Raw genomic sequence first — 13,753 nt, 5'->3', positions numbered from 1 at the left:
TGTATTAATGCCGGTATGTACAATAAAATTTACCCTTTAAAAAAAAAAGTCCCAAATTCCCCTATCCCCCCCCCTCCCTTCATGTCTAACTGTGTGGGGGCGGGGCTTACAACAACATGACAGAGATTGCAAAACAAAAGAACAAATTCTTCTGGACAGCCGCACTCCGAATAAAAATTGCCTTTATTGTAAAAATCCAAAAATAGAAAACAGCACTACATGTCACAGCACACCGGTAAACTGACGCGTTTCACACTGTGTTAGTGTTTAATCATAGCTTACAGGGAAACAGTTGACAGTTACAGGAGCAGTAGATCCCTGTCATGTTGCTAGGCAGAACAGGGAAATGCCTTGTTTACGTTCTGCCGCTCCAGAGTCCGCAGTACCTGTGGGCACGGTCACACAGTAAGTTGTGGGTGCCCATTAGACCGCAATCTAAAGGGGTCGTACAGGTACACCCATTTGCCCACCGCTGCCATTTTGCCGACGTATATCGTCGTGCAGCGGTCGGCAAGTGGTTTCCTGGAGAGAAAAGCCTATGAAGGCCTTAAGGTGTCTATAGGGTTAGGGGGTACTGTGATCTCTGTGAGAGCTGATAGATATCTGTATGTGGTACACTTACACATTACTTACAATGCATGGCCTTAACAAGCAGGCCCACTTGAATGATCATAGACTTGCCTTGAAGGGGAGTTCCAGGCATTTTTCATGTTTATTAAAAGTCAGCAGCTACAAAAAGTGTAGCTGCTGGCTTTTAATAAACATACACTCACCTGCTCCATGGTCCAGCAACGCGCCGGCCGGTGCTCCGCTTCTCTCCCCCCCCTCTCCGGCCGGCGTCCTCATTGCTACTGTGGGCACCAGGGTGTGACAGCTTTCGGCTTCGCGGCCGGGCACTCACTGCGCATGCGCGAGCGGCGCTGCGCTGTCTGATTGGAAAGTCGATCACCTGGGACCTGTCACCTCCCAGGCGGATCGCCTACAGGTAGGGGCCGCCAAAAGGCGATATGACGTATCGCCTTAGCGGCCCCTCGGCGGAAGGAGGAAGTGGGACAGGATGTCCCACTCCTCCTGAAGCCCCCCCACTCTTCATCCAAAAAATATTGCATGCCAGATGTGGCATGTAAGGGGGCGAGGAGTGGACTTTTGGGTGGAACTCCGCTTTAAAGCTACAAAATGATGCACACATCTGAATTGTCGGATTGAGTACGTGTTCAGTGAATGATTCTTCATATTGCAATAAGCATAAACATTTTTTTTTAAGCCTACACCACACAAAGGGCCAGATCCTGAGTGAGTGAGTGAGTAACTTGTATAGCGCAGCAAATGCGAACTTAATCGCCTCAAAGAAGTTACGCTGGCGTATCTATTGATACACCGCGTAACTTCTAGTTTGCTCCGGCGTATCTTTGTTTTGTATCCACAAAACAAGATACGCCTGAAGCTGGGCTAGATCCGACTGGCATACGTCTTAGTACGCTGTCGGATCTAAGGTGCATATTTACGCTGGCCGCTAGGTGGCGTTTCCGTCGATTTCCGCGTCGAGTATGCAAATTAGCTAGATACGGCGATCCACGAACGTACGTCCGGCTGGCACATTTTTTTTACGTCGTTTCCGTATAGTTACCCCTGCTATATGAGGCGTACTCAATGTTAAGTATGGCCGTCGTTCCCGCGTGGAATTTTGAATTTTTTACGTCGTTTGCGTAAGTCGTTCGCGAATAGGGCTTTGCGTAGAATGAAGTTCACGTCGTAAGCATTGGCTTGTTGCAGGTTAATTTCGAGCATGCGCACTGGGATACCCCCACGGACGGCGCATGCGCCGTTAAAAAAAAAGTAATTTACGTCGGGTCAAGACGTATTAACATAAACCACGCCCCATCACATCCATTTGAATTGCGCTTTCCCTGCCAAAGTTACACTACGCCGCCGTAACTTACGGCGCAAATTCTTTCAGGATAAGGAAAATACGCTGTAAGTTACGGCAGCGTAGTGTATCAGAGATACTCTACGCCAGACGCAACAATGCGCCAAGGTACGTGGATCTGCCCATAGAGTTTTATATATATATATATATATATATATATATATAAAAATCATTGCTTATTGCTTGTATAGCGTAGAATCACCCGAAGGTATCGAAACGCTTCCAGACCTCTCACCCGGAACTTCCTGTATGTTCATACATGACATCACTTCCTGTTAGGGTTGCCAACTCATCCCTTTAAAACAGAACACATATGAATTACACAGGTTCTGAGGCTAATTTAATGCAAATAAGGCACCAAGTGAGTTTAATTACCTCCTTAATCAGCCACAGAACCTGTGTAATTAATATGTGTTCTGTTTTAAAGGGATGAGTTGGCAACCCTACTTCCTGTACAATATATATATATATATATATAAAAATCATCAACAACAACTTTTCAATTCAAGTGTCTATATGGCAGAATATAATTTGAATGAACGGTTTGGGTAGACCTGCAAGCTGTATATCTGCTGGTACATTTTAATAGCCTCTAATCAGACTGCGTGTGGTTAGTTTTAAACTGTATCCAGAGCCCAAAAAAATGTTTATTTGTTTTAAAATGGAGAAAGGTTAGGACCCCTGTTACTGCTTTCTGGGGCTGTGTTAGAGAGATGTTCCCTCACTTCCTGTCCTGGGGCAACCTTTTGACCAGACAGGAAGTGAAGAAATATCCCAAAAGCCTCCGATGGCACTTAAACCTGACATGGGTTCTTGTTTTTTTACTGCTCAAAAAAAAGTTGTAACTGTAGATACAGCGGGGATCGAAAGTTTGGGCACCCCAGGTAAAAATGTTGTATTAATGTGCATAACGAAGCCAAGGAAAGATGGAAAAATCTCCAAAAGGCATCAAATTACAGATTAGACATTCTTATAATATGTCAAAAAAAGTTCGATTTTATTTCCATCATTTACACTTACAAATTACAGAAAACAAAAAAATGGCGTCTGCAAAATATATATACTTTACCTCACTGGTCACATGATCAGCGAGGTGATGATTGGAGGCCTAGTCAACGAGCAATGAACTGGTAAACTAGTGTCTCCAGGTGAATAAAGACATGTGATTGAAAAACCTTTTCCCCTCCACACACCCATACACTATCTACAAATCTATATGTATTGTTTGTTTGAATGTTGTGATAAAAAATAAAAATGAAAAAATGTGACAATGTATGTGAATTATATCTTAATGTGTTACAGTACATGTTGCCGAGAATGTGTTTCTAGCACGACAGCATTGCGCTGATTCTCGGCGACATGGTGCCGACATCTCGCACTCGCTGGAATAGACAAAGCACATTCCAGCGAGCGCGTCATAGAAGCGACGGGGATCCGACTTGGATTCCCGCCAATTCTAGCTGCGGCATTTGATATGCATTCCTGAGAGGGAGAACTCCACGCCAATTTTTAAATAAAAAACCGACATGGGTTCCCCCCCCCCAGGAGCATACCAGGCCCTTAGGTCTGGTATGGGTTGTAAGGAGATCTCCCCTACGCCGAAAAAACGGCGTAGGGGGTCCCCCTACAATCTATACCAGACCCGTATCCAAAGCACGCTACCCGGCCGGCCAGGAAAGGAGTGGGGATGAGCGAGCGCCCCCCCCTCCTGAGCCGTACCAGGCCGCATGCCCTCAACATGGGGGGGGTTGGGTGCTCTGGGACAGGGGGGCGCACTGCGGGGCCCCCCCACCCCAGAGCAACTTGTCCCCATGTTGATAAGGACAAGGCCTCTTCCCGACAACCCTGGCCGTTGGTTAGGGTGACTAAATGAATGGAAAAATAAATAAATAGATAAAATCAAAAAATGTATATGTAACGAATAAGTTAGTGTATAATGAGAGAAAAAAAAAATAATAATAATAATAATGAAGATCACAAAAAAATAGTGATGTGGTGATAAATGCTATACGTAATGTGTAATGCGGTGAGGTGTGAATTTGTGTGTTGTGGTATCCATAAACCACTGTTAGAGTCGGTTCACACTAGGGCGACACGACTTCCAGCGCGACTTTCAGAGGCGACTCCGACACGACTTGAGCATGAACCACAGGGCGATCTGGGGTGATTTACAACACGACTTGAAGTCGTCTCCAGGACAGGAGACTTTCCAGTGGCCAATCAAACAACAGTCAGCTCTAGGGGAGGGAGGGGGAGGGAGAGGTTTGCCTGAGAAATGTATGTTATCTTCCTGGAAAGTCGCTTCAGTTAAGACAGTGATCAGACTTGGAGGCGACTTCCATTGAAATCAATGGGTACAAATCGCCTACAAGTCGGATTGAAGTAGTACAGGAACTTCTTTTGAAGTCGGAGCGACTCGAGTCGTGTGTATTAACACCGCTCCCATTCACTTGCATTGTTTTTCTCGACAGCGCGACTTGGGACGACTTGAGGCGACTTCAAGTCGGATCCCAAGTCGCCCCAGTGTGAACCGGCTCTTAATATGTGTTGTTTGTGAATTGGGTGATGAATATCAAAACGAAACAAAACAAACAAAAAAATGGTAATGAGAACCAAGATGTGAACATCATGCATAGGGTGACCAGAAAACTAGTGTTTTCATGTATGAAAAAATATGTTTATTTGTTGAACAAGATCCCTAATCTCCGGATCGTGTATATTGTAGTGCTAACAGATATGTTAAAGTGGAGGTTCACCCGAAAACTTAAATTTTAACATTAGATTGATGCTAATTTTGTGAAGGGGAATCGGGTAGTTTTTTTTAAATCGAAGCAGTACTTACCGTTTTAGAGAACGATCTTCTCCGCCGCTTCCGGGCATGGGCTGCGGGACTGGGCGTTCCTATTTGATTGACAGGCTTCCGACGGTCACATACATCGCGTCACGATTTTCCGAAAGTAGCCAAACGTCGGTGCGCAGGCGCCGCATAGAGCCGCACCGACGTTCGGCTTCTTTCGGCTACTCGTGACGCGATGTATGCGACCGTTGGAAGCCTGTCAATCAAATAGGAACGCCCAGTCCCGAAGATGTTATATTATACTATACTGTGTTATACTGATGTAATGAAACTGGCATGATATCATTTCCAAAAAGCTGGATAGTGAACATGTATCAAAAACTAGTATAAAAAACAGATATAAAAAATGTATTAATGATAACATGGAATTGGAATAGGGAATACTATTGATATGGCTATTACGAAGCAAAAATCCTAGTTAGACCGAGGGAATGGAAATGTCTTCTCAATAAAATGAACAGTAATTAATGATGTATTAATGATGCGGTATATCGCGTGAGCGATATTGATTGCAAAAAGAAGGGAGTTTATAGTTGTGATAGTTGTAGTGCTGGGAAATGTTAAATGCAGGCAAATAAAGCAACCAATGGGTTAAACAGAAAGGGCTGGCCAGAAAGATCTAGTAACTAGCTAGTTGGAAACACCATGCAATGTCTGGTTAGATTGTTGTGTGTAGGGTGTGTTTCCCAATCACATGTGTCCATAAACCCAAAGAATATAGGGCCAGATTCACAAACAATTACGGCGGCGTAACGTATCCCCTTTACGTTACTCCGCCGCAAGTTTTCATCGTAAGTGCTTGATTCACAAAGCACTTGCGTGTAAACTTGCGGCGGCGTAGCGTAAAGCCGTCCGGCGCAAGCCCGCCTAATTCAAATGGGGCGTGTACCATTTAAATTAGGCGCGTTCCCGCGCCGAACTTTCTGCAAATGCTCCGTTAGGAAATTTCCCGCCGTGCTTTGCGCGAAATTACGGCGCCCCAACGTGTTTTTTGAACGGCGTCGTGCGTTACGTCCTTTCGTATTCCCGGACGTCTTACGCAAAAAAAAAAAAAATTGAAATTTGACGTTGGAACGACGGCCATACTTTAACATGGCTGGTCTAAATCTAAGTAATGAAATAGCAGGCTTAAGTTTGCGACGGGAAAAGCCGACTAGCGACGACGTAAGAGAATGCGCGTACCTTTGTGGATCACCGTAAACAGCTAATTTGCATACCCGACGCGGAAAACGACGCAAACTCCACCCAGCGGTCACCGAAGTATTGCATCCTAAGATCCGAAGGCGCACGAAGCCGTACGCCTGTCGGATCTTAGCCAAAAGCCGTCGTATCTTTGTTTGTGAATTACAAATAAAGATACGACGCGGCAAATTTGAAAGTACGCCGGAGTATCAGCAGATACTCCGGCGTACTTTTTCTGTGAATCTGGCCCATAATGTCAAACTAGCCAAAAGCTGAGCATTGGGAAGATGACTACGCATATAACAATAACTAAACATCCATATCAAAGAATATTTAGAGCCCATTCACACCTAGGCGTTTTGTCGCCTGTAGTGTGACGCTCGCTGCCGCCCCGACACGCCAGAGGGATGATGTAACATTGCCCTCTATGGAGATGGTTCACATCTCCACGCCGAACGCCTGCCGCCTGTCGCCTGAAAAAAAGTCCCGGACCTTTTTTTCAGGCGTCTTTCGGCGTTTGGCATAGGAGATGTGAACCATCTCCATAGAGGGGGTGAGGCTGCATTCACAATCGCGGCGTTTTGTCGCCGCGAATCGTGGTACAAAACACCGCTATTTGTCGCCGCAATTCGCGGGACAAAATGCCGCGATTTAGTACGCCGAGGTGTGAATGCAGCCTTAGATTGAAACTCAATGACAAAAAGAACATCATAAATAGGAATAAAGGTGAAATTAAAAATATAAACCATATCTTGCAACTATAGTATTCCATGGTAGCCAAATGCATGTATAGCAACACATTGAATGGACTCTAGTCAAAAAAACAAATACAATAAGATAATTTAAAACATATACAAATGTATATTAATGATCATGCTGAGCACTAAAATGTATAAGATTAAATACCCTATGCCCTTGGTACTACAATGAGTGTATTATGGGTTCAAATATATTATTAAAGACCCTCGTCTTATCATCAATCCATAAACGAGACAACTAATCAGTTAATACATGGCAGAAGGACCAGGAAAAATAAACAAAAATATATAAAATGGAAAACGTTTTTGACAGAACTCTCACAGATATACATAAAGAGGGTGGGAACATGTACCTATAGGAGATGAAAAAAGGCAAATGAAAAGAGAGATAGAGAGAGAGACTTGTAAAGCGCAACACATGCAAACTGAATCGCCTCTGGGCGCTGTATCCATTTCATGGGTAAGGAACCCCTTGACCTCAGAAGAGATGGGTTTTAATCTTTCTCCTGAAGGCCAAGTGGTCCGACTCCAGTCGGATGGTGGTTGGTAGTGCATTCCACAGGCGAGGTCCCTGGACTGCAAATCTTCGATCTCCTTTGGACTTGTATCTGGCCTTGGGTATCTGGAGGAGGTTTTGATTGGTGGATCGCAGAAAAGACACACTACACCACCTAATCAAAAAACCAAAGATTTCTCTGGTTCATATATCTGGAGTCTGGGCTACACAATAGCCTCCATGATCTTCAGTCAAATCTAGAGACAATCGGTGGACAATGTGTCTCGTTGCGTGTATGGTCATGTTCCCAAACATTAGTCCAACGAGAACTGGCTGAAACTAGACACATTTTTAGAAAGAATATTCTACTATAGAATGATATGAGGAGACTGATGATAATGTGAAGGGTTATAGGACCCAATGAGGACGCCAGCCGGAGAGGGGGGGAGAGGAGCGGAGCTCCGGCCGGCGCGTCGCTGGACCGTGGAGCAGGTGAGTGCATGTTTATTAAAAGCCAGCAGCTACACTTTTTGTAGCTGCTGACTTTTAATAAACATTAAAAACGCCTGGAACTCCCCTTTAAGTTACATTAAAATTGATATGATTAAGAATTACACGTGATTTGCACTTGATTTAGAAATGGAACAATAGTCATTTAGAATTTTCCAAGTGCATGAAGTTATTAATTTTTTGAAGCCTATGAAGGATTTTTATTCTTAGGACCTCAGTCCTTATCCCATATATCAGCGGGTTTAGAGTGACAGAGACAGTCAAACCAGTTACAGGTATCACCACATGTGTGGTAGTGGATAGAGAACCACCATTTACCCTGTACCTGAAGGCAACAAACAAGGTAGCCGCCATAAAGGTGGACAACGCCATTATGTGAGTGACCAGAGTGTGGATGGCTTTCTGATTTGCACCTGTTGAGATCTTGAAACAGATGAGAAAGGTCCTTATGTAGCAATATATCACAACTGATAAAGAGATAATGACCATGAGTAATGTATATGTAGTCCCATAGATATCATTGGCCAGAGTGCTTCCACAAGCCAAGCGAAGAAGAGACATGATCTCACAGTAGACGTTGTTGATGGTTTTCCCACACAGGGTTATTCGCACAACTAATACAAACCCTACAATTCTACTCATGAAGGCCACAAGCCAAATTACTAATGTGGACATTAATGCCCTTCGATTGGTCATCAAATTGTGGTATCTCAAGGGGTGACTGACAGCCAAATATCGGTCGTATGCCATGATAGTGAAAGTAAACACTTCAACGGATGCAAAGCTTTGGATGCAAAATGCCTGTGTGAGACATCCTAAAAATGAGGTGGTCGAGCAACCAGACAACAAGTCAATGGCCAACTTGGGAAGAAAAGACGAGCCTCCAACCATAACATTGAGGATCAAGTTACATATGAAGATGTACATGGGCTCATGTAGGGTTTTCTCTTCCAGGGTTATGTAGACAATCATTGAACTTATAATCATAATCATAAAGTAAAGTCCAAGAGAAATCCCAGAATATACGTATTTTAGATTTTCCATCTCTCTGAGACCTAACAGAACAAAATTACCGGCAGATATATTTTCCATCTTTGAGATAACTGTGCTTATTTCTAAAAGCAATATTCTTTTAAAAGGATCTGGTCTAGCAGAGACATGAATTGGCCATATATCTTAATTGCAGACTAAAGAAGGGCTGTTGTGTTTTTATAGCCACATTTAACAGGATAGCTTCTGCATTGGAGGCAGAAAAGGTAAATCCCAAGAGATAGGACGTGTAAAAAGGCTACAAAGCCTCTCAGGGGATGTAAATTGTTACAGCTGTTCATGGGCTCATTTGTAGTAATTAGATGTGTTATTTCCAAATCCACTGAGATACTATGGACATTTCTACAAAATAGAACATTATATTACAATTCCAGGGCCAGATTCACAGAAAAAGTACGCCGGAGTATCTGCTGATATTCCGGCGTACTTTCAAATTTGCCGCGTCGTATCTTTATTTGTAATTCACAAACAAAGATACAACGGCATTTGGCTAAGATCCGTCAGGCGTACGGCTTCGTACGCCTTCGAATCTTAGGATGCAATACTTCGGCGCGCGCTGGGTGGAGTTTGAGTCGTTTTCCCGCGTCTGGTATGCTAATTAGCTGTTTACGGCGATCCACGAAGGTACGCGCGTTCGTCGCATTTTTTTACATCGTCGCTAGTCGGCTTTTCCCGTCGTAAAGTTGCGATTGCTATTTAGGTGGTGTAAAATTAGACAGCCCATGTTAAAGTATGGCCGTCGTTCCCGCGTCGAATTTCAATTTTTTTTTTTTTGCGTAAGTCATCCGGGAATACGTAAGTACGTAACGCACGTCGCCGTTCAAAACATTACGTCGGGTGACGTCATTTTGCACAAAGCTTGGCGGGAAATTTCAAAACGGAGCATGCGCAGTACGTTCGGCGCGGGAACGCGCCTAATTTAAATGGTACACGCCCCATTTGAATTAGACGGGCTTGCGCCGGACGGCTTTACGCTACGCCGCCGCAAGTTTACAGTGCTTTGTGACTCAAGAACTTACGCTGAAAACTTGTGGCGGAGTAACGTAAACGGGATACGTTACGCCGCCGTAATTCTACATGAATCTGGCCCCCAGTTTTTAATGTTTAGGAGGAAACTATGATTGTTTTAGATCAATTTTATTTTAGGAGATAAGCGCAGGCTTAAACATAAAGGGCCAGATTCTCAGTGGAGATACGATGGCGTATCATCAGATACGCCGTCGTATCTCTGAGTCCGGCCAGTCGTATCTATGCGCCTGATTCTTAGAATCAGTTACGCATAGATATCTATTAGATCCGACAGGCGTAAGTCTCTTACGCCGTCGGATCGTAACTGCATATTTACGCTGGACGCTAGGGGCGTGTACACTGATTTACGCGTTGAAATATGTAAATCAGCTAGATACGCGAATTCACGAACGTACGCAAGGCCGACGCAGTACATTTACCGCCATTTACGTTAGGCTTTTCCCGGCTTATAGTTACCCCTGCTATATGGTGGCTTGAGTGCGGCGTAACAATGTTAAGTATGGCCGTGAATGGGGCTGGACGTAATTTACGTCCACGTCAAAACCAATACGTCCTTGCGGCGTATTAGGAGCAATGCACACTGGAAGATTTCCACGGACGGCGCATGCGCAGTTCGTGAAAAACATCAATCACGTCGGGTCACAGTACATTAAGATAAAACACGCCCCCCTGTCCCACATTTGAATTAGGCGGGCTTACGCCATCTGATTTACGCTACGCCGCCACAACTTACGGAGCAAGTGCTTTGAGAATACAGCACTTGCCCGTCTAAGTTGCGAAGGCGTAACGTAAATCAGATACGTTACTCCTGCACAAAATTACGCGCTCCTACAAGAATCTGACCCAAAATAATATACAGTTGTGCTCAAACTTTTGCATTCCCTGGCCAGAAATGTTGGCATTAACCACTTCCCTACCCGCCCATAGTCAAATGACGTCCACAAAAAAAAAAAAAATGACGTCCACAGATGGGATCTCCCATCCTGGGTTGATGTCCAGTTTTGCCAACCTACCAGATTGAAATTTACTGGCACGACACCCGAAATTTACTGGTGCAGCCACGTTATTACTGACATTTTACAAAAGTTACTAAATTACATTTTTAGGTGCAAATTTCAGTAATTAGGCTACAAACAAGTACGCTAGGCAAATAGAAATGTGATTTCAGGGTAGATATTAAGGTAAAAACATTTTTTTTTTGTTATTTTCGATATAATAAGGGCAAATTATTTAGAGAAAAAGAGGGGGTAGGTGAATAGTTTCCTATGTCGAACAGCAGTTACTCACAATCCCATCATAAGATACATAAAAACAAAAACACATATAAGGAAGAGAGGGATTCTCCTCCAAATATAGGTATTTTTAGGGTGAGGTGCTGTTCGTAATATTTAAGGTAAGCACACAAAACACAGTGGTTTTAGAAAAGTATCAAAAAGATTTAATTTTTATATAAAAATATATCCATATAAAACAAATTACATGATTTGACCACAATACATTACAAGAAGTGAAAAAGAGAGAATTATTAAATGCAGACTGCCGACTAGTTTCGCACTGTTGTGCTTCGTCAGGGCTTGCAATTCATTCTTTTTGAATATGGTGGTCAATTCCATTTAAAAGACTGAGCCAGAGCAAAATATTGCCTAAATGTTAACCGGTAAGTCCCAGCAAGGTGGACCAATGCAGCGCCGCGCTTTGACCAGTGGAAGCCAGATCCAACTAGCCATAGCAGGTGCGGGTAATGGGATGTTGGGACCACCAACGGGGTCCAGGATTGGATCTTCAGAGTAATTAATATGCCCTGATGAGAGCACTGGTGGTGCTGCGCTTAGTAGAGCGATGACTGCCCCATTCAAGTAGTTGTGATGTAAAGATGGCAAAAAATGTGAAAGGGGGTCAGAGGCGTTCAGTCACAGGCAAGTCCAGGCATCCGGTGCGTCTCACCGCTGGTAGTATGTCCCGTCACTCAGGCTCGCGTCTGGAAGGGCAAATTATTTAGTCACATCACCCCCTGCTCCATCCCCCTCTGCCACCAACACCCCTGCCTTCACCCCACTCTGCGGTGCCACAATCTCCCCCTGCCTCCAACCTCTTCCTGCCTCCAATCTCCCCTTGCCTCCATCCCCCTCTGTGGTGCCACCAACAACCCCTGTGTGCATCCCCACCCTCTGCGATGCCACCATCCCCCTCTGCGGTGCCACCAACACCCCCTGCCTTCAATCACCCCCTGCCACTAACACCCCCTGCCTTCAATCTGCCTCCAATCTCCCCCAGGCTCCCTGCCTCCAATCACACCCTACCCCCATTGTCCCCTGCCTCCATCCCACTCTGCGGTGCCACCAACAACCCCTGTCTCCATCCCCCACCCTGTGAGGTGCCACCATCCCCATCTGCAGTGCCACCAACACCCCCTGCCTCCAATCACCCCCTGCCACTAACACCCCCTGCCTCCAATCTCCCCTTGCCTCCATCCCCCTCTGCGGTGCCACCGCAGCCACTATCACCCCCTGCCTCCAATCACCTCCTGCCTCCAATCTCCATGCGCAGTTCCAAGCCGAACCGATCTCGTATATTTTTACTGGCACATTTCCGCAACCACGGACATTTACGAACGGGGGAAAAAAGTGCCTGTTTTTACGAACTGTCCTCACAAATGAGGAACGGTTGGCAACACTGTGGACGTCATATGACAACCTGGGCTTCCCGGCTGTCTAGGGGGCATGCCCAGCGGCCGCGATGTCCGCCAGGCACCCACAATTGCCTGTGATTACAGCAGGACCGTGGATCTGTGTGTGTAATGATGGGGTGTAAACACACAGATCCACGTCCTGTCAGAGGTGAGGAGACCGATGGTGTGTTCCCAGTATAGAGGAACACAGATCGGTCTCCTCCCCTTGTGAGTGCCCTCCCCCTACAGTTAGAATCACTCCATAGGGAAGATATTTAACCCCTTCCCTGCCAGTCACATTTACACAGTAATCAGTGCAGTTTTATAGCATTAATCGCTGTATAAATGTGAATGGTCCCAAAAATGTGTCAAAAGTGTGCAATATGTCTGTCGCAATGTCACGGTCACAATAAAAATCGCAGATCGCCACCATTACTAGTAAAACAAATAAAAATGCAATTAAACTGTCCCCTATTTTGTAGACGCAATAACTTTTGCGTAAACCAATCAATATATGCTTACTGCGATTTTTTTTCACCAAAAATATGTAGAAGAATACGTATCAGCCTAAACTGAGGAAAAAAAAAAGTTTTTTTTTTTAAAATGGTGATATTTATTAACCACTTAAGACCCGGACCAAAATGCAGGTAAAGGACCCGGCCAGTTTTGGCGATTCGGCACTGCGTCACTTTAACTGACAATTGCGTGGTCGTGCGATGTGGCTCCCAAACAAAATTGGCGTCCTTTTTTTCCCACAAATAGAGCTTTCTTTTGGTGGTATTTGATCACCTCTGCGGTTTTTATTTTTTGCGCTATAAACAAAAATAGAGCGACAATTTTGAAGAAAAAATTTACTTTTTGCTATAATAAATATCCCCCAAAAATATATAAAAAAAAGATGTTTTCCCTCAGTTTAGGCCGATACGTATTCTTCTACCTATTTTTGTTAAAAAAAATCGCAATAAGCGTTTATCGATAGGTTTGTGCTAAATTTATAGCACTTACAAAATAGGGGATAGTTTTATTGCATTTTTATTAATTATTTTTTCTTTACTACTAATGGCGGCGATCAGCGTTTTCTTTCATGACTGCAACATTATGGCGGACACATCGGACAATTTTGACACATTTTTGGGACCATTGTCATTTTCACAGCAAAAAAATGCTATAAAAATGCATTGTTTACTGTGAAAATGACAATTGCAGTTTGGGAGTTAACCACTAGAGGGCACTGAAGGGGTTAAGTGTGACCTCATATGTGTTTCTAACTGTAGGG

At 44.3% G+C, this 13,753-nt stretch overlaps 1 protein-coding gene across 1 annotated transcript; it reads right to left on the bottom strand.

Moving 5' to 3' along the window:
* Positions 1-7,871: 7,871 nt before the first annotated feature.
* Positions 7,872-9,046, bottom strand: LOC120928160 (putative gustatory receptor clone PTE03). The gene has a single exon (XM_040339271.1). The coding sequence runs from the start codon at positions 8,820-8,822 to the stop codon at positions 7,872-7,874; it is 951 nt and encodes a 316-aa protein (XP_040195205.1). The 5' UTR covers positions 8,823-9,046.
* Between the last annotated feature and the right edge of the window lie 4,707 nt (positions 9,047-13,753).

The sequence above is a fragment of the Rana temporaria genome, chromosome 2, assembly GCF_905171775.1.
Source record: "Rana temporaria chromosome 2, aRanTem1.1, whole genome shotgun sequence".
In the NCBI taxonomy this organism is placed as follows: Eukaryota; Metazoa; Chordata; class Amphibia; order Anura; family Ranidae; genus Rana; species Rana temporaria.
The sequence above is the reverse complement of the archived record's forward strand: the minus strand, read 5'-3'. Positions and strand labels throughout refer to the sequence as shown.